Source organism: Alosa pseudoharengus, unplaced genomic scaffold, assembly GCF_046254945.1.
Source record: "Alosa pseudoharengus isolate Yale_2024_CS ecotype anadromous, Long Island Sound unplaced genomic scaffold, YU_APseudo_1.1 YU_APseudo_1.1_scf_9, whole genome shotgun sequence".
NCBI lineage: Eukaryota > Metazoa > Chordata > Actinopteri > Clupeiformes > Clupeidae > Alosa > Alosa pseudoharengus.
Window position 1 is genome coordinate 16,270,323 of NW_027468881.1, and position 20,231 is coordinate 16,290,553.

At 40.7% G+C, this 20,231-nt stretch overlaps 3 protein-coding genes across 5 annotated transcripts; 1 reads left to right on the forward strand and 2 right to left on the reverse strand.

Moving 5' to 3' along the window:
- The first annotated feature begins 6,246 nt into the window (after positions 1 to 6,246).
- ugt5e1 (UDP glucuronosyltransferase 5 family, polypeptide E1) lies at positions 6,247 to 9,333 on the forward strand. 2 transcript variants are annotated; one of them, XM_076277486.1, is made up of 2 exons: positions 6,247 to 6,283; positions 7,760 to 9,333. In XM_076277486.1, exons 1-2 carry the CDS (start codon positions 6,247 to 6,249, stop codon positions 9,331 to 9,333), a joined length of 1,611 nt encoding a protein of 536 aa, XP_076133601.1. The 2 variants fall into 2 exon arrangements, with proteins under 2 accessions (XP_076133601.1, XP_076133603.1); XM_076277488.1 differs by lacking the exon at positions 6,247 to 6,283 and having other exon boundaries at positions 7,802 to 9,333.
- A 167-nt stretch (positions 9,334 to 9,500) lies between these two features.
- On the reverse strand, positions 9,501 to 16,456 carry dedd (death effector domain containing). 2 transcript variants are annotated; one of them, XM_076277489.1, is made up of 5 exons: positions 16,296 to 16,456; positions 14,354 to 15,081; positions 13,880 to 13,990; positions 13,360 to 13,497; positions 9,501 to 12,958 (listed from the first exon to the last, which is right to left on the reverse strand). In XM_076277489.1, the coding sequence occupies exons 2-5, from the start codon at positions 14,943 to 14,945 to the stop codon at positions 12,525 to 12,527; spliced, it is 1,275 nt and encodes a 424-aa protein (XP_076133604.1). In that variant the 5' UTR covers positions 14,946 to 15,081; positions 16,296 to 16,456; the 3' UTR covers positions 9,501 to 12,524. The 2 variants fall into 2 exon arrangements, with proteins under 2 accessions (XP_076133604.1, XP_076133605.1); XM_076277490.1 differs by having other exon boundaries at positions 9,503 to 12,958; positions 13,886 to 13,990; positions 16,296 to 16,454.
- A 107-nt stretch (positions 16,457 to 16,563) lies between these two features.
- LOC143115442 (phospholipase A and acyltransferase 2) lies at positions 16,564 to 20,196 on the reverse strand. Its single transcript, XM_076277491.1, has 5 exons — positions 20,157 to 20,196; positions 18,566 to 18,645; positions 18,057 to 18,177; positions 17,113 to 17,411; positions 16,564 to 17,000 (listed from the first exon to the last, which is right to left on the reverse strand). Exons 1-5 carry the CDS (start codon positions 20,179 to 20,181, stop codon positions 16,932 to 16,934), a joined length of 594 nt encoding a protein of 197 aa, XP_076133606.1. The 5' UTR covers positions 20,182 to 20,196; the 3' UTR covers positions 16,564 to 16,931.
- Positions 20,197 to 20,231: the final 35 nt, after the last annotated feature.

The following is a 20,231-nucleotide window of genomic DNA, read 5'->3' on the forward strand; positions in this document are numbered from 1 at the left end:
TAGCCTGTTGTTTGAGTTAGTGCAGTGCTGGCTTCTATCTCCTTCTGAGCGTGTATTCCCCAGAATGGTGGACATAATACCAAGTCATCTGCAGTTGAAATCTACTGAGCTGAGCAATGAAAATATTACTATTCTTCTAAATTAAATTATTATGTGTGACTTTGACAGTGGAGAGGTGGGACTTTGATGCGTGAAGTGCTGAGAGGGTTCATAGAATCTGTAGAGGACAAATAATGTGCGATTACAATTCTACAAGTGCATGGGAAACTTAGAACATAGTCCTGTTCCATTCATAACAATACTTAGCATTTCAAAAGAGGTGCAATATTTGGATGGAGGATGCCTGGTTTCACTATCTGTATGTGATGTATTAGACCACCCAAGGGGAGGAAAAAAGTGAGACAAAAATGGCAAACAGCATAACTTATGTATGAGTTGTATTGATGTAGAGTGTATTGATTGCCTAAGCTGGGAAGTTTAAAGCCTCTTTGCCTTTAAACAGCATGGCAGGAGGGTTGACAAAGAGGAACACCCGACAATCATGATTGCTCACATTTCATAGAATGCAATGACAAGTTTCAGCACTAATTACATGGTGACATCAGATATTTTATGCCTGTCAATCTAGCAGTTATTTATGTTTCAGCACACCAATTTATCATGCATAAATGATTTGATTTTTGTCATAAGGTTTGGAGAGATTTGTCACTGATTGATGTTTAGTTAAATACAAATAAAAACACAAAAGTGGGTAATGTGTTAACCACTGAAAATAAGAATTTTAAGAATTCTAAGATTCAATTCAAAGAACATATTCTTGGATGTTAAACTACTGAATAGGATAAAACTAACATTATGTATGTCAAATGACCTTAAACGACCGAGAAAGGCCCATATGTATTCAGGATAGACATTTAATTCAGTATTGAGACATAAAAACTTAGCCCAGATTTCAGCCACAATTAATTAATGGTATCACGAAACACCCCATAAAGGGATAGCACAGTGGGCCCTGATTGGTCACAGTGGCCAGTGTGGACATTTCAATCACCTCTGTCGGATTTGCCCACAATGCCGCCTTCTGAGCGAATAAAAATGCCCAACGCCAATAGAAGTGAGGGACCGTACTTGACGTTTACACAGAATTAGCCAATCCCAACGAGGGAGAGGATTTACGAAGGTGACGCTCACTACCATCATGCCCTACAATTTAGGGTATCAGCATCGTTTCCCGACCATTGAACTGAGCATCTGTACCTTTCCTGGTGTTTGCTACGCAAATTTCGGAGGCGCATAGACATAAATGGCACGAAAATTACCCATCCACATATAACAATAGCATATCTGAAAGCCATTCACCGTTTGCTTATTATTTCGCTCCGAGCTGACCTCAAATGATGGGCCATATAAAACATGCCCTTTACTTGTCACCTTCAAAGATCACCTTGGTCCACAACTCGCTCAATCTGGATTCACCCAACTCTCTAGGCATATACATCAGGGTTTAGTACTTAGCTTTCTATTTGGTTTATTAAGTCTTGTGTATTTTGCAGCTTTTGTCAAAAAATAAATGCATGGCATGAATGCGCAAAAGGATACGCACATACAGAGTGCATCAACGTGATTGCAAGGAATGATGTATTTTTTTTACACTCTCACAAAATTTGCTAAATATGATCTCAGCAGAATGCCGGACAGAGTGCCACACCAATGTGAATTAGGAGTTGCCTCCTTCTGCAAGGTTACTAATGGACACCGTGTTGAATATTTATAACCTAACGAATCTATCAATATCCAGCTATTTCAACATGGAGCGAAATTTATTTCGCAAATGCAGTGCACTCATAGTATCTGATGTTGGCGTCCACGCATGAATCTATTTTATTCCCTGAAGCACGCAAACGTAGGTTGCATGACATGAAAACCGGCTGGTGTCCAAACACTGAATCATAAGAAGTATTTGTGCTGACACAACAGCATACCAAGTGTCAATTATCGATATCTAAATCCTGCATGAGTTCACGTCACGTAGGAAGAGACATTTACCAAGACCCAAGGTTGTTCAGGATTTTAGTCTTTTTTTCTCCCCCATAAGAAGACAAATACTGATTGGGTATCATCATGTTTGTTAAAACTGTGATTCAGTGTAACAAATTAGGCGCGAACTGCTAGGTCAGACAATATATATTAATAGTTATGCTTAGGAGATTAATAGTTTGACCTGTGGCCTACAAAACGTAAACAAGATATAGTGTTAAGCTACATCAATTTGAAAATGATGGTGTGAGGGAGCAGAAATATGGTCAGATTGCATGCATGCACAGGATGTGAGCCGTGTATTAATATAAAATGTACCCACTCACCAGGCCATGCTCCAAGGACGTTTAACGGTTAGGTTGGAAAAACCGGGGAAATCCAGCGTTTTATTCTTCAATTTTAATTTAAATCCGGCAGATAAAGTCCGTCTGGATGATGGGATGAGTCGACCGACGCAATATTCCATCAGTTGATGCTCTATAAATCAAAACGTGTTATAATAGTAGCCTAGGCTAAAACTGAGCTGACGTTTGTGTGGAATTCATTTTATGCGGAAGAAAATGAATGATGCAGATTACATATTAACACGTCCGCCGCATACATTATAACAAATCCAACACCAAGTTGTTGTCACGTTTGCCGGTGTCGATGACATATTTTTGTTGCAATGTCTCTTTTTCGCGGGTTGATCAGACTAACCAGGCTCCGGTTGAGTAGGTGATGCGCGGTTCGGTTCTACATGCTGGAAGCCCGTAACGCGCCGACTAGGATGATGGCACCATCCGAACGGGGCTGCTCTCTGCGACGAGTGCGAGGGGGAGGGGTGGAAGGATGCCGCCGCGCTCGACGCTCCCCTCCTCTCTGTCTCCTCTCCTCTCTCCGCTCGCTTCAACCCCTCCCCTGGCCTGCCCGCACAGTCATGATAAACCACAGTACACACCGGGACAGAGGGCCGGAAAGCTCACATCCCTACCAGCAGATAGAAACAGAAGATTACAGTTGATAAACCATTGTTTTCATATGAATGCCTGCATTTAACAAAATAATATTATAGACATGCAGTAACCTAAATAATAATAATAATAATAAAAATAATAATAACAGGCCTAATTTATTATTATAATGATTTAATAATAATAATTGTTGTTGTGATGGGTGATATTATTATTATTATTATTAGATTTCAAATGATGTATTGCGTCAGTGCACATACAGTAGCCTACGACGAAGATTTGACATTAGCTTTGACAATTCCTACTCCTTCAGCCTCATACCTGCACTGGTCATCCATCAGTGGCCGAAATGAAATTAATCAGCTCTCCCAAACTGCTCTCTCTCAAGACCTCTTCCGTGTGTGGCTAGTGTCGGGCATTAATTATGAAGCCTGCGCGTACATTCAGCTACATGGACATTAATAAAACATTACACACTCGACAGGAGTTGCAGGAGGAAGGCGGCTGGAAGTGATTGAGACTGTGACCTTCATCTGGTTCAACCACAAGACCACTGTAAGGACAGCCAACATGTTACCAGCCAACATGTTAACAGACAGAAAACATCTGACAGGAAGGGTCACGGTTGTCAGAACTTTATGGGACAGTATAAGGCAATCATGAATATTTTGGAAAATTCAATTGATCTGTGTACTTACGGCCACATTCTGCCCCTGATGGGCTCAGATAACATTCTACCCCACCAATCCAGGACATCTTGGAATGCCCAAGTGTTGCTGGTAGCCTACTTCAGATTGCAATGAAACCGTGATCAGACAGCTGTCCATGTCAAAGAGTCCATTCAAAATCCATCCAAAATCCAAACAGGAATATGTTATAGATAGATAGATAGATAGATAGATACATACATACATTATTGATCCTCCAGGGAAAATTCAAGATTATATTCATAGGCATAAAAATACTTGGGAATCCCAGACATTTGGAGCTTCTCTCTGTCACAGGGGAGATGTCTGAATCCAGGAATTAGATACTCAAAGAATGCAGGATGTGATCATTTCAGATACAAATGGGAGGTGACAAATTCCTTGTGTTATAGGTAGGGGATTTCCCACAGCAGCCAATCAGCAACCAAGCCTATTTAACATAAACAAAAAACAGAGCAGCCTTTGTGAGCATTTCACTGGGGTTATCAAGCAGGTACCTTCCTTCAGTGCTTCATTTTTTAGGCACCACGACACCTCCAGAAAGCTCAACAGTGCTGTCTGGCATCCCAGACCCATCCCGCTCCATGATTGTCTTACCAGCAAATACCAACAAATTCGTCAGTAATTCCTCTTTGTTGTGGTGGCCACTGGTTCAGGCCCTGAGTGTCTGGTTACACCCAATCCATGGGAGATTTCAGGTTGAGAAGCTATGACTGATGACTTTTGACCCCTGGACAAATATCGGCAATGTCCATTTATCATTACGCTATAAAAAGGGCTGGTCAATTTCTGAAACCATATTAGCTTACATTTACATAAACCAGTCTACTTTTATTATGTATTTATATCTAGTGTATTAAACACAGTATTATTATGTTCAATGAATCATTCCAATCGAGCATTCCATATATATGCTTGAATCATGTAAGGTGAGAGTAGCGTTAGGTTTGGAGATTTCTCGACTCAGACAAAAACGCTATTCACTTCACACTAGCTCAGTGTGCTCAGTGTCTCTCACAGTGGTGGTGCTCTTAAAGTATATATACTCTTTTGATCCCGTGAGAGAAATTGCTCTTGCTCTTTACACAATAGATGTAAATGAATAGATGGTGCATTGGAGGTACATTTCTAGTGACATATTTGAACTCCTGAACTTGACATGCCCTTGAAAAAGGACTTCAATTTAACAATTGAAACACAATACAACCAGCATGTTTATAATTGTATAATTAGAACATGTGCATTTGTTTGGCCACCCTGTATTTGTACAGTCAATAGCAGCAAAGAAATTATTGGCTTTACAAGTCTGTGTTGGCAAAATAAGGCAAGAAGTTTGTCATTATTAAGTCACAATCAATCAATCAATCAATCAATCAATCAATGAATCAATCAATGTATTGTTTATAATGCAGTATCCCCATGCACCATGGTCTCAATATGAGGAAAAGCTAATGGCAGTAAGGTCTATATTCTCTACTTACAATGTGTCAGTGACTCGATCTCTATTCTCTACTGTATGATGTGTCAGTCTCAGTCACTTGAAACATTAGTGCAGAGAAAATGCAAGTTGTCAATGCCCACTTCCCGGAAAATTATGTGGATATGATATGTGACTTCAAGGTTGGGCAGGACATCTGAACAAAAGTTACTTGTTGAAATCAGGAATGCATAACCTTGTTGATGGGCCAGGGGATTCCTGTACATTAACAGAGCAATGCTCCTATTGGTTGCTATGTAGTTAATAAACGGTGTAATGTTGTAACTGAGGGCATTGTGCTAGGCAACAATGCTCTTTTAGGTAACCCATATAGGAGCACAACCGGCTTACCCTGAGAGGAATGCATTGGAAATAATCCACTGCACATAATCAGTTTCTTTGGACTGGCTCTGCTCAAAACACATGCTTCAGATCAAGCCCACCCCCTTTTCCCTGCTATATAAACACCTAAAGGAAGTAAAGGACTGGGTCAAAGTTCATTGCCTTTTTCCTTTGGACATACAGTATAGTTACTGCGGATCCAAACACACTGAGCAGTGAGGGACCCATTTTGGTTGACAAACGTCTGAATTTAATTGCCAGCGAGACACGCTGTAATTTCCTGGAGGCAGGCCCACGTTTGGCAAAGTAACGAGTGACTCGACAGCAGATCTGCAGCAGTTGCTCAAGACCCAGGTACAGTGTCTATATTCTGCTCTTCTGTGTTGTATCAAAGGTGTACATATCTTTGTTCTTTGGAAGACTGTAGTCAGTTTACTCAGATTCATGGACAGAAGTTAATAATAAATAAGGTAGCAGTTTTCAGAGATTTATAGATGCTGTGTAATGGATTGCTACTATGAGCCGTCAACAGTGTTTACATAATAAATTCTGTACTCATTTATTGATGCCATAGCCATAAGTTGTTAACATTATTTTGTGAATGATTAACAGCGCAGGCTAAATATTCCTCAACCTTTGTTTTTTATTAATCCTTTGAAAATGTTAATCTTGGGCAGCCATGCAGGTCTAATGACATAAGATCTAGTGCTATGATGATTCCAGCACAGGCATGTTTTGCTCTACATACCTGTGTTTATCTCTTTTGGGTGGATGAGAAAACTGCTAGCATTTACAGTTAGTCTGTTGAGTTCACTTGGTGCATTGCTTTCCTTCACTCTTGTCCAGGGTCATACAATCTCTCTTCTTATCTACAACTAACGGTGCAAGTGCAAAAGCTGGACTGTTGCAATGCTGAGTAGCTTTTGCAAGTAAATTCCCTGGCAGAGGGTGGTCTTCAAAACTTTAACGATACAGGGAGTGCTTCCAGAAAATGCAGATATTTCTTTGCATGATAAGATTTCCTGACTCCTATCTTTAAGGGAAAAAAAGCAAAACTGAATGTTTATTTAAAGAGATTTTAAATCAAAATATATTTTTAACTATACATTAACAGCATTTTCACATCAGCATTTTGAATACGCTAAACACCCTAACACAGACAGAGATCTGTCTCGGAGATTGGCACATGACTACTATTGTCATTCTGCTAAGTGACATTATTTCCCCAGCCATGCACTACTACATTCACCAGGAACACAAGGAAGCACTGAGGACCAACATACCGAAGGCACTGACTGACCACATGTACTATGTAGGCTTTGCCAAAGATAGCTAAACAAAAGGCTGATGAGAGCCTGTCTAGTCATAATGTCTGCTATACATACAGTATGAACATGTATCTAGCAGTTCATACAAACTATCTAAGCAATTTTCTGTTTTGGAAATCGGGAAGTTCTTTCACTTGCTGCCACAAGTTGACGAATGAATCTGATATGATATTTGGGTAGTGATGGCATACAAAAAGGGCTTTGAAGTCATTTTCAGTGTGGTGTCCATAGCCCTATTATTCAGGGTTGACTGTGAATGGATGTGAGGTAAGTTAAGTCAGGTTTTATTGTAATTCTTGCCGAGGAATGTACCTTTCACAAAGGGGAACAATATTTTTTTTGTTTTCATTTCATTCAGTAATGCTTCCAGTTAATACAGTAGGCCTAATTTTAGAGTTGCTTTTTTTTTTGGTTATTCGTGATTGTAGTAGATGGTACTGGTGTTCTTTCTGAAGAAAAAAACCCTCTAATCCTTTCATAAGCCTCTAAGGGCATGCTGAACAGGTTTCATGAGGTCATGTTCATTATCTGGTCATTTGAGGAACAAAATAAAATAAATAAATAAATAAATAAATAAAAGTACACTTAACGAAATAATGCCTCAATGGAATTATCTGTCATGCTTTTACTTAGTTATTACTCATTATAATGATAAAATAATGCTCAGCCTGTTTAGCAATCATTTCCTTTATCTCCATTAGTTGTGTACTAATGGCTACTATTTGTTTGCTGTTTGTGATCATTATTTACATTTTGTCTGTTTTTTGTATGTGGCCTGCTGCCGTAACACTTAAATATCCTTTCAGGAGATTAATAAAGTTGAATCTTATCTTGTTTTATCTCATCTTAGACAAGCCATGCTGTGGTGCAGAGCTGTGACCATCCCCTTCCCATGCCAGCTTTGTACCGTTGCAGTGTGCCTTCTCATGAGTCTACCAACTCAGTGTTATGCTGGCAAGATCCTTGTGTATCCCGTAGATGGCAGCCACTGGCTAAACATGAACATTCTCCTGCACGAGCTACACAAACGTGGACACGAGCTAACTGTGGTGCGCTCGTCCACTAGCTGGTACATCCCGGAACAAGCGGACCACTACACGTCCATCACTATTCCCACCACCCACGCAAGCAACCTGGAGGACCCTGAATACATGGCAGCTTTCTTGAAAAGGAACATTGAAATACGCAGTGGTGATGGGTCCATTTTGTCTTTCATTGCCCTTCAGCAAGAGACTCTGACCTTGCTGATGGAGGCTCACAAGGCCTCTGCTGAAATGGTTCGGGACATCCTCCACAACAAAGACCTGGTGAGGTCACTAAAGAACACGGGCTATGACATTATGTTGACCGATCCTGGATTTGCAGGGGGAGTTGTGTTAGGACGCTATCTAGATCTGCCCATGGTTTTCAATGTCCGCTGGATAACAAATGCTGAAGGTCACTTTGCAATTGCACCCTCTCCACTATCTTATATCCCAACCATTGGTTCTCAGGTCTCAGACAAAATGAGCTTTGCAAATAAGCTGAAAAACTTATTGCACTATGGAATAGGTCAGTATATTGACCATGGCATTACCAGACCCCTATACCAGGGTGTCATCAGTGAGTTCATTGATCCAAATGCCAATGTTTACTCCTTGATTCAAGGGGCAGACTTGTGGCTAATGCGCGTGGATTTTGTCTTTGAGTTCCCACGTCCCACTATGCCTAATGTAGTTTACATGGGAGGTTTTCAATGTAAACCCTCCAAGCCTCTACCTTCAGAGTTGGAGGAGTTCATGCAGAGTTCAGGGGAGCATGGGGTGATTGTTATGTCCTTGGGCACTCTCCTCGGAAGCCTATTAACAGAAATATCAGAAGTCATTGCAGCGGCCTTTGCCAGACTGCCTCAGAAAGTCGTTTGGAGGCATCTCGGAGAGAGGCCCTCTACTCTGGGTAACAACACACTGGTAGTGGACTGGCTTCCACAGAACGACCTGCTAGGTCACCCCAAGACTCGAGCTTTCGTAACTCATGGAGGCACCAACGGAATCTACGAGGCAATCTACCACGGAGTCCCCATTCTTGGGCTGCCTCTCATCTTTGACCAGTTTGACAATATGGTTCGTCTGACATCCAGAGGGGTGGCTAAAGCACTGGAAGTGACAGCCTTGGATGTTGACACCCTGACACAAGCTCTGCGAGACATCCTAGACAAAAAGAAACCATACAGGGAGAACATGCGCAGACTGTCAGTGCTGCACCACGACCAGCCGATGAAGCCCATGGACACTGCCATCTTCTGGCTGGAGTTTGTAGTGCGCCATAAGGGGGCTGCACACTTGCGCACAGAGTCCTACAAGTTACCGTGGTATGCCTATTATAACGTGGATGTGCTAGCATTTATTCTTGGCTTTGTCCTCGCAATTGTTTTTCTGTTTTTGATGACCTGCAGGGCGCTCTGTAAAATTGTGTGTCGGAAAAAGCAGACAAAAGACAAACTCCAATAGCTTGTATCAAATGAAATAAACATTTGGGGGTACTTTTAGAAATGTTGGTTGGATTTGTATTCTGCCAATTTTCCATTTAATTTGGGTTTATATAGAGATATAAAAACGACAAAACATACAAAGAAAAAGAAAGAGACGAGACATCAAATTAAAAAGAATCATATAATAATGTAGTAGTGATGAAACCTGCACTTATTTTCTTTTCTTAACTGCTTGTTTTATTGATTTGTACGGACATTGAATGCATCAGTCTACTATTATGTATGTAAATATTCACTGAACACAATCTCTTTCTTGGTCAACACAAATAAGAATATTCAAAAATCAAATAGTCATAATGCAACATAAGGCAAATGCTGCTCAACATCTCCTAGGTTTTCGGAATGACGTATATGACTATGCATTGATACTAAAGGTGAATATCTGCAACAGTAAAAAATAAAGTGCTCCCTTCTGATCTCTTCTAGTAAGTGGACAGTACACTTTTTCAACACGGCAGTCCAAATTTTCTCTTGGGAAAGAAAATAAAAATGTTAGAAACAACTAGAATCTTTAAACCTACAGAGAACACAGTTTGTTATGTTTCATGTTTTTTCTCTTTTCTTTTTTTGTTGCTCTGTGGTGTTTGTGGGGGATCAACATCATATACATGCAAGTTATAAAGACACACTCGAACACAATCGATAGAACATATAACCTATATAATAGATACCAGATTGTAACATTTTGTTAATTCCATTAGGAAAACGGAGTCATTTTTTTTCCTTTGTATGGTTAAGTTTTCAGTAATGCTAACACGTGGCCTTGTGTCAGCAAAAGCCACAAACCAAGAGACCCTTAATATTGGACACCAGTTCCCAGTCTCTCTCTTCTTTCAGATTCATTTTTTTTTTTTTTTTTTTTTGACAAGTTAACGAGCAACTGTTGGGAAATCGAAAAGCAACTTGAAAAAGGCTGGGGAGAAAGACACCTTCCATTAGTCCTAGTTTAGAGAACAGCTTTGGTATTTTAGGTGCAACAGCCCATCTTGTCTCCAAAATTTCCAAAAGATTCTTGCCATTTTGTTTTAGTAAGGGTAAACATAAGACACCGATGAATTTGTTTGTTAACAAGTCGATTCCACAAGTGAAAGACTAGGTACAATTATAAGGGGGGGGGTCAAAAAAATGTAAAAAACTAAACATGAGCTAAAATGAAACAGAAATCACCACACAAGTGATATGGTCACCTCCAAAGATAGCTATAAATTGGGGATTATCCAGATCATGAAGATTATTTGGGGGAGTGAACAAAATTTGACCACATACAGGTGTACAGCATTTTCTCAAAGAGCACATGGGACTGCAAACAACCAACCCCCCCCCCCAAAAAAAAAACAACCTTTTCAGGTGCACACATAAGAACCAAGTGTAATGTCAGAAGAGGTGTAACACACATTTAGGTAGGTATGCGAGTATGTGGGTGGTGAGAAGTACAAATAAAAATCAGGGCAACGTCCTAAAGCACTAATCCAACCACTAAAACCAAATGCTCTCCATTACATACGGGCCCATTCAAGACAGCTGCCCAAGTAGCACCCCAGGGCAGTCTAAAGTCCCGCCAGTGACAAACGGCTAAAGTTATGACAACCATAACATTTACACTATTGTAGTATTATGCAGAATCTCTGATGGCCAGTTGTGGTGCTGTTTGATCGAAACGACGAGAGGTTTAAATGGCCAAATGACAACGCGTCAATAGACAATGGTTCTGTTTAAGCCATATCCTGATTTACATGTTGAGATGTAAATAAACCATAAAAACGATTCATTTATTTAACAAATAGGCCTTTTTAAATGAATTCATCATTTATTTGTGTATAACTATGACTGTTTAGATAAATGTGGTTTAGTGAGATTGACAAAGAAATTTCTTCTAGTGAAAATAAACTGGACATGACTCGAAGATGTTACTGTCCATTAAAAAAGGAGATAGAAAATAAAAGATTTACAACGAGGTTGGATTTGGTCCAAATAACAACTGTCCTTTAAAACTGACCTTCAAGTGTGTGTCTCTTTGTTACCAAGTCCACTTTTCTCATTCCATTCATACTGCCACATAGGTTTAACCAGTGAGCACCAATGCTTGTTCACAGCATTCCCTATACTATAAATTGATTGTTTAAATAATATGGAATTGGTGCCATTTGCCTTTTCATTCATTATATAGCTAACATAATCTGCTTGCTGAGAGTGATTGTTCAAAATGGCCTTTGGGCAACTGGAAGGCTTTATTTTACAATATGTTCCATGACAAGTCAATTCTTTCTGATATTAACTTAAGTACACATACACTACTCCCAAACTTAAAATCAAATAATGATCATTCAGTGCACTTAACTGGTTATCTACTAAACTGAACAGGGAATTATAGCCTCTGGCTCATGTGAAGGCATTAGTTATTCAACTTAGAAACACACTGCTCTGAACCTTGAACCTTCCGACATACCCTCGAAAGAACATGTCTTTCCATATTTTCCTTAAACAAAAACTATGACTGCTTGAAATTATAACTTGTTCTGGGTATTAACTGGAGTTTATACAAGTAATTACTTATGAGAATATAAACTTTAGATATAAACCCATTTGAAGATGGTAAAAACTTATTTCCGTATACAAAATCCAAAATACTGTGGCAAGCTCCCCTCTGGATCTAACAATTAAACAGGAACATCTCCACCTCCAACAAAATCACTTCGGAAACAGTTGTAAAAGCAGACGACTGGGCAGTACACAATGAAAATGTGTAATAAGTATGTTTCATGATTTAGGTTACGAAAGACAATCACGCTGAACTAGATAAAGAAAGCCAAAACTAAATGTCTCCATGCTTCAAATGTCTCCATTGCCCTTCACTATCCCTCAAAATGACTTCTTCCATGGGTCTTTAAAAGGCTCATAGCTTAGTGGCACATGGCACTCAACTTTGTACGACGCCTCCCAAAATACTTCAGTCATTGGTTGCACTGCGCTTCATACCACACATATACGATTCCCTCAGTGTGCGAAAAAATTCTCAAACCCTCCCACTTCCTCTTCCTTTTCTTCTTCTATGAAGCCAACATCCACACTGCCCTTCACTCGAATCCCCCCACTTTCCATCTCTGCTCTTGTTCCTACCACCACAACAGAAACATTCTTGCAACACGGTGACTACGACGTCGTTTCTCTGCTCCCGCTGGATCCAGGTGCTGCCCCCGCCACCGCCCCGCTACTGCTGCCGCCGGCCATGAGGTTCCGCAAAAGCTTGCGGCGTCCGGCCTGATAGTCCTCCTCATCCACGTTGACGAGGAGCTTGATAGCCTCGTGGCCCACAGCCTGCTTGAGCGAGTCCGTGATGAAGACGCCCTTGAGCGCCTCCAGCAAGGAGCCGTTGATGTAGTCCCGCCAGAAGGCGTCCAGGTAGGTCAGCTCGGAGAACTTGATGTCGCAGATGATGGAGCCCAGGTCGCGCGACTTGAGAATGGTGTTGGCCTGGTTGAAGCGCTCAAACTGCCGCTCCAGTGCCTCCTGCTTGTTGGAGAAGACGTTGCCCTGCAGGGCCGACTCGTGCTGGCAGTATTCGGCACGCACGCGGAGACGAATGTCTGGAGTATGCAGAAAGACACATGGAGGGGTGGACAAAATCATATTTACAATTGTTCATATAATTAACTCTTACAATACAGAGGCATAGAAATATTCAAGATTAAAAAAAGAATAATTATGTTGCAACAAGGCTTTGACTTATTTTTTTAATTAAAGTATTATTCACATTATTGTCTGCCTAATTTAAATGGTTTCATTCAAAGGAAACACTAATGTCACACAAAGTTTACAAAATATAACACAACTGTGACTTCCTAATAGGCTCCCAAATATTAAATCAAAAGTATTTGAGGAGAGGAGAATTGCCTCATACACCTTAGAACAGTTAGCAAAACTCCAAAACTTCCTTGTGCTTTACCACAATAACTTTGGTTACCCAACAGCTAGTCTGTGACCTCACCACATGTCTGCTTCTCCCTGCAGTCTGCACTGGAGTGGGCCCTCTTCCTCTTGCGGCTGGGGGCCGAGGGCCCTGGCTTGGCACGTGGCGGGCACACGCGGGGCCCTGAGGGGGAGCAGCATATCAGAGGCTGGGGCCCTGAGGACGAACAACAACACAGTTACAGCAGGAAGCAGCATGTCAGTTTGGTTTATAATGCATTTACTGTGCTTTTCTGTCAACCACTCTGGATTGGATAGCATTTTGAAGATGATTTGGTGACGGTGTGTTTTGGGGCTTATTGGGAGAGGTCTTATGCAATGAGCATAGCCAATGTGATGGAATAACACTACAGTGATTAGAGTTATGTAAACTCAGCAGTAAATAACACAATAAACACATTCTGATGAAAGTAAACAGTAAACAAGCACTACACTGCACTAAGCAGAAGTTTTTACTGCGTCTGTTGCCGTTACCAGCAACAATACATTAGTTAGCATGCAAGCTTGGATGCAGTAGGAAGAGAGTATATATAGCCCACCCAGACCTGTCCTTCTGTGCGAGGGGCCTTCTCTGTTCTCCCCAGAGCCTCTGGGGGATACATAACGCACTGACGTCTCCTCCAAGTACTTATCCACTGGGTCTGGACACACTGAACACACACACACAGTCTTATTACACTGACTCACATTAAGCATCGTAATCACTAGATGTATCTCAGTTTTTTTAAAAATCAAGGTTTGTATAACTTTTTTGCTCACTTATAAATTGCATGTACAAGGCATTAGGGTTTACCTATGATAAGCAGTGACCATGTAAATTCTGATGGTTGGCTGGTTTAAGCTTGATATACTGACAGCCAGGGATCTTAAATGCCAGATCTAGACTTATCATAATGGTTTCACACAACTGTAAAATATTACCTGTAATTACAGAATACAACCATGGAAGCAACAGTGCATAAATGTATGTAAGCTTTGGAAGAGTAGCCTCTCCTAGCGGCGGTTGCCCTCACCTGTCTGTCTCTTTCTGAGCGTGACGTAGGGCAGCAGGTCGTGTCGGGTGATGATGCGGAGCAGCTGGAGCACGTGTCTGAAGTTGGTCTCGTCACACCGGCCCTGCCTCTCCAGTGCCAGCAAGAAGTCCCTTCCATTGCGAATGCCACCGCGCTCGTATTCATCGATGACGTCCACAAACAGGAACGACAGCACGCGCACATCGCGGTTTGTGAGCTGCGCCCCGACAATGTCAAACATGCGATGCAGCGAGTACAGCCCGTAGGCATTGTCCACGGCCTCCTCTGGCCAGGGCTCGTAACGTCCAGACGTGGGTCTCCTCGACGAAGCTGAGGTGCTACAGGAGGCTGAGGCGGCCCTGTTCAGGGCCACCGTGCTTGGGGTGAGAGGTGAGGAAGACATACCCCCCATGGCTCCTCTATGTGCCGTGGATGCAGCTACACTGCTGTTACTACTGCTGGCGCTACCACTGCTGCTGTTGTGGGATGAGTCCAGCTGGTTGGGCTGTGTGTGAGGCCTACCTTGATGGGTGGAAGAGTTCTGCGGTACAAGCAAGGGAGGGCTGAAATTGTCATTCTGATGTGAAGTCATCACTCTGCGCCCAAAGGTGGTGGACAGGGAAGGGGGGATGGCAAAATCCCTGTCAACAATTTGAAGGTGAAGTCCAACCTGAGGTTCAAGTTACCTCTACTCTCCCAGCACTTGACCAGAACTCACCTCTGTTTTTCTATATATATAAAAAAAAAAAACAGGTACATGTGGTTCTTGAAAATGTGAAAGAAGCTTACGTTCGCTTAATAAAACATCTAGGGCTATATAGAAATTATGTTACACATTAGTCGGTCTCTGGATAATAATGGTTGGCTTCCAGCAAACAACACCATAATATGAACACCATACAACATCGTTATAGTCATATGATGAATTCATGAAGTCAAGTTCAATAGCAGATAATGCACCAATAAGAGCGCCTTGTTGACAAGAGGCTAAATCAGATTTGACTGCTTTAAGTAATCCCAGAACGATAAATTAGCAATCAAGATGACTAGATGAAATGTATCCATCTAAAAGTAAACAGCATTGAGAGTACTGACATTAATTGCTTCTGTGAGGGAAGAGAACCCCTGACATTCCCAGAAAGGGCATTCAAGACATCTCTAACAACCAACAAACAGTTGAGTAATGCTCGTTGGATGTTGCTCCATCTTACGAACCACCAGACGCTAGCTTCCAACCAACCAGAACTAACAAGTTTACTCTGTCTAGATAATTCAATGGATTATCTGGGGAGTCACATATGTAACTGCTAACGTCATCTTTGACTCAACGTTTCCGAACTCAAACACCTGGCGACACTAACGTTAATGTTAACTTAGCCTAATATCGCTAGCTAGCGAGTAGCAACCAAACATAATGACACCATACTAAGATAGCTAATAAGAAGTGTGCAAAACATGACTTCATGGAACTTCGACAACCACTTCAACATTTCTCAACCAAATGACTAAGAAGAGCCAAGCAAAATTTACTGTTAACACGCTGAGACTACACTGGCTACCGTTTGTTCACCTCACCTAGATGGCTAAGTAATGTTAGCTTTGGTATCAGCTTGCTCTAGTAATCATAACACAGCTGACGTTACACTTAGCTAGCATGTCTCCAAACAAAGGAGAGCTTCAATATTACAAACGTATTCATTTACCAACAGTAAGAATGCACATTAAGAGTGACAACAAAGTCTAGTGTATTACATATCAATAGTTGTAAATTTCACGAGGACTGCCTTCCAATGAGCTAGTTAGCATTTTGCTTGAAATATCGTTAGCCAGCTAGCAAGCTTGCCGAATCTATTAGCTAGCATTGTAAGACAGAGCTATCCTAGTTGGCTTGGTACATAATGACAACTGGATATCATTAGCAACTGTGTGTCTGTTTTCTCACCCTTGTGATTTCATTTATCTTCTGTAGACTGCCAGTATATTGAAGGTTGAACTTATACGTTTGAAGAATTTGGTAACCACGGGCTTAAAACATTGGAAAGTTGGTATTTTTCTCTTGCTCCCAGAGGCTAACCAATAACATGCCCATTTTTGTTTCACAGCTAAAATGAAGGCACATCCGGGAGACGTAGATGCTCAGCACAGCATCCGGGCAATGATAAGAGTTTGGCTGTAAGCGGCTGTAGGTGATGATCAAGGCAAAGGGCAAATAAAGGGCCATCATCTTTAATGTGTAACCAGGATACAGTTTCAAATGAAATACAAGGTAATTGTTAGTCGTTATTTTAAGTAATTTAAATTATTTTCTATTGTCATAATGGTAAGTAGCCTAATGACGATTAAGGGTGCCTGAGTAAGTTTGCTGTTCTATTCTAACATTGATTGCAGGAGTTAATTTCTGTGTGGGCCTAGTGGGCCTAGTTTATATTTCACGTGAGAATATTGAAGCATACAATATCAGCATAATAGAAGAGACATTACAGGAAAGACAAATTATTTGTAAAACGACTACTATTGGAATAAAAGTAACCAATTCAATATAAAAATGCTCTATAAGCTTGAACGATATGGACACGAGTTAGGACACAAGTTTTTGGAAAGTTTCTGTTGCTTCTTCCAGTTCCATGTTCTTGGTCTTGCCAGGGATCTGTGTATGTCAGAAAATTATGAACAAAATATAAGCTTTTAATATATTAGGAGTAACTCTATAAGATTGGTTAATCATAGGCTACACTCACTTGAACTTAACTGTACATTACCTGATTGCACACAGCCTTTCCATATCGAATAAATGTGGCAAAGTGTTCACAGTTCAGTTTGAATAGATTGTAAGGTAACTCCTTGTCCAGAAGTAAATTTCTACGCAGTCTCATTATAGGCTCTTCTGATGGCTTAAAGGTATGGCGATTGTTGCTGATCAGGATATGAGCTCCATCTGGTACATTAATCTCTGCTAAGGGTTGTCGACGTATTTTTGTATCCCCAAGCAGCAAGTCTCCACACAAGGGGAACACTGTTTGCAGGTAACCACGGAATCTTTTCATCACATCTCCTTCATCTGGAAACATTGGAGAGAAAATCTGTGATTTTGCATTATACAGACAGAAGTAGCCCTGAACAATTTGTCAGGGCCCCGTCATACATTACTGCTACACAATCCATTTTATGCAAATGTGCAACATCAACCATATCAGTGCTTCCATGCTTGCCAAATGAGAAATTGTGGATACCTAAGAGTGGAAGAAATTTAGCTTAAAGATCTATAAATACTGAGAGTCTAAAATAAGGTTTTGTCTTTATCGTTAGTATTTTATTAATCTCTGCACAGAGAGGTCTCATAAGCATCAGGCAATCAGGATACAGAGACAAAGTCTGTGCACCAAAGAGACAATCAGTTATTTCTCACACACACATTTATACCTCGCACGGTATAATCTCATTGTATCATTGTATCATTACACCTTCTCTGCACACACACGACTTGGTCAATACAATGAGTTACCGGTATTACGTTTTAACAGAAGAGTCCATTCAAAAGTGTAGGATTTTACAGAAACACAGTATCAAATCAAAGGTTAAAGTCCATCTTTGTCATTTTCCCCTCACAATCTAACATTTCTTATTCATCATGACACTAGTCACATTTCTCATTTGGTGGGTGTTTACAATTGCATATAATTTTTTAAAATGGTGAAAGTCTCACCTGCAACCGCAAAATGGATCACATGACCATCTCCGTCATACACGCCCCAATGTGAAAATCCAACAGGGTAAGAGAACTCAATCAAATCACCAAATTGGGCGTTGGCAATAATGTCTTCAACCTGTAGGGGTAACCAGTAAACATACCCTTTCCTTCAGTAACCAAGAAACATGCTCTGTGTGTTCAGGATCTAAAACAGGTTTGGCTGCATGGTTTCTGATTGAGTTCGCAAAAGGTGCAGTAAAAAAGAAGTAAAAAAGTGAACACAACAAATGTAAAAACATCTATACACATTCATAATTTATATTTTCTGCATATTAATCAGCCAAAGAAAAATACATTTGTCATTGGATAGTAAGAAGTAGCTCTGCTGATACGAAAACCTTACAAGAGAAGCTGAAGGCAGATGTATAGTTTTGAAACAAACATAGTGAAACATGAAAATCATTGTTTTATCTCAGCAGAGACTTTTGCCATTGTATGATGTCATTTATTACTGTTTAAGTTACCTGCTGTTGAAAGTCCATTGCGCTGCTTTCCCCGTAACGTGTCAAAACATCTGTCAATGCACTCATGGGATGGGCGTGGTCTAGGAGAGGAAATGTCAACCGTGGGCCTATTATTATGTGAGTTAGGTAACATACCTAATGCTCTGTCAACAATTAGATATTTGAACATGAGCAACCATTAACCATTCTGCACAATTAGTCAAAAGTTGTGGTACAGTATAGTCCACATTTACTGACCATTCAGGCTGTGAATCTGAATACCGACCTATAAGGCTTCAAAAAAGTTTTAATTTAATATAGAAGTGCCAGAATAACCACATGAAATTGAGTGTGAAGTGTGGCGGTTGGTGGTATGACTTGTTACATTTATAGCATAGAAAAATTGAATGGTCAGCCTTTTGGTCACAAATTTCACAATTAAAGTTCTTTGAGAAGAAAATGTGAATAGAGTACAAGTTGCTAAAAAGAGAGATAGAGGGCTGTATTTTCGGTCACCAGCGCATGGCGTAAAGTTCGTTATTCACCGGCGCGAAGTTGAATTCGTTATTTTGCACCTTTATTTTTTAAGCATTGCGCCCAGGGGTGTGGCAATTAACAACCTAGGGAGGGACCTGGCGCATTGTCTAAAAATCGCTATCATACACCACCTAAACCTGGTCAGAAGTCAATGGCGAGTTGTTCATATGCTATTTTAAGAGCGCATGTCAACAGTCATATTGGCAGGTGCACGCACCATCCTTCTATCATTCATGAACGCACACCAGCGCACGTCCATGCAAAGCATTACAAATTGCACGATTACAATGGTAAAAATAATTAGAATAAAGATATTACGAAATACTGTACATCTCATGATGAGTAGTTATTCACCATCATTTGCAAATTGGTAATGACGGTTAAAAGTGATTAGGGGAGAGGCGAGAGACAAGTATGGAGCACAGCTGAAGACGCACTGTCACGAGATATAAGCAACTCCTCTGCAGGATAAATGTTGTTTTATTTAGTCATTTGAGCAACATTAGGGTAAGTGTTGCTTTTTCCAGCCTATGTTTTCTATGGTAACCCATTGTCAGTCAATAGTGAAAGTAACTGCATATAACTGTCTTGTCGTTGACTGACTCCTTGGTGAAGTTAGTTTCACTTTGCCAATGAGTTCAAATAATAGACGAGTGCAAATGCGTGAAGGCTATGCTAGGTTTTAGTAAAGCATGGTTTAAGAATGACTATTCCATACGGTCTTGCAAGCAGCCTCCTTCAAATGCGCCGTTGAATGCCAAAATACCGATGCATTTATTTGACATATCGCGCGTTGCGCCGTTAAAGGGAATGACAGATGTCATTCTCATTGGTTTAAAATGATGTTACGCCCCAAACACACCCATATGACTGATTAAAAGACCTAGGAACACCTTGTTACGCCATGCGCTCCACTTTTGAGAACGAAACCCCTCCCAATGTGAACTGGACATCCTACTAAATTTGAATAGACTTTTGACGAGTGACGATGCACTTTAGAATGTCATGATAGGGCCCAGAGAGTCCGAAGTTAATTCATTTCACCAAGAAAAAAGGACCCACCCCCATATCTCACCATTTCCAAATCTTTTCAGATTCATTATTCCCCTTGAACTCAAACAGTGCTAACCTGTGTAGTATTTTGGTTAGT

Bases quoted from the DNA above. Each gene is read 5' to 3' on its own strand.
- ugt5e1 (XM_076277486.1), top strand. From the start codon at position 6,247: ATGTTTTGCTCTACATACCTGTGTTTATCTCTTTTGG. The intron at 6,284-7,759 runs GTGGATGAGAAA...GTACCGTTGCAG, and splicing joins CCTGTGTTTATCTCTTTTGG to TGTGCCTTCTCATGAGTCTA.
- dedd (XM_076277489.1), bottom strand. From the start codon at position 14,945: ATGACTTCACATCAGAATGACAATTTCAGCCCTCCCTTGCTTGTACCG. The intron at 13,991-14,353 runs GTGAGGGCAACC...GTGTGTGTTCAG, and splicing joins GCTCAGAAAGAGACAGACAG to TGTGTCCAGACCCAGTGGAT. The intron at 12,959-13,359 runs GTGAGGTCACAG...TGCATACTCCAG, and splicing joins CAGGGAGAAGCAGACATGTG to ACATTCGTCTCCGCGTGCGT.
- LOC143115442 (XM_076277491.1), bottom strand. From the start codon at position 20,181: ATGAATCTGAAAAGATTTGGAAATG. The intron at 18,646-20,156 runs GTGAGATATGGG...TTCCTCTCCTAG, and splicing joins TCTGAAAAGATTTGGAAATG to ACCACGCCCATCCCATGAGT. The intron at 18,178-18,565 runs GTAACTTAAACA...TTACCCCTACAG, and splicing joins CAATGGACTTTCAACAGCAG to GTTGAAGACATTATTGCCAA.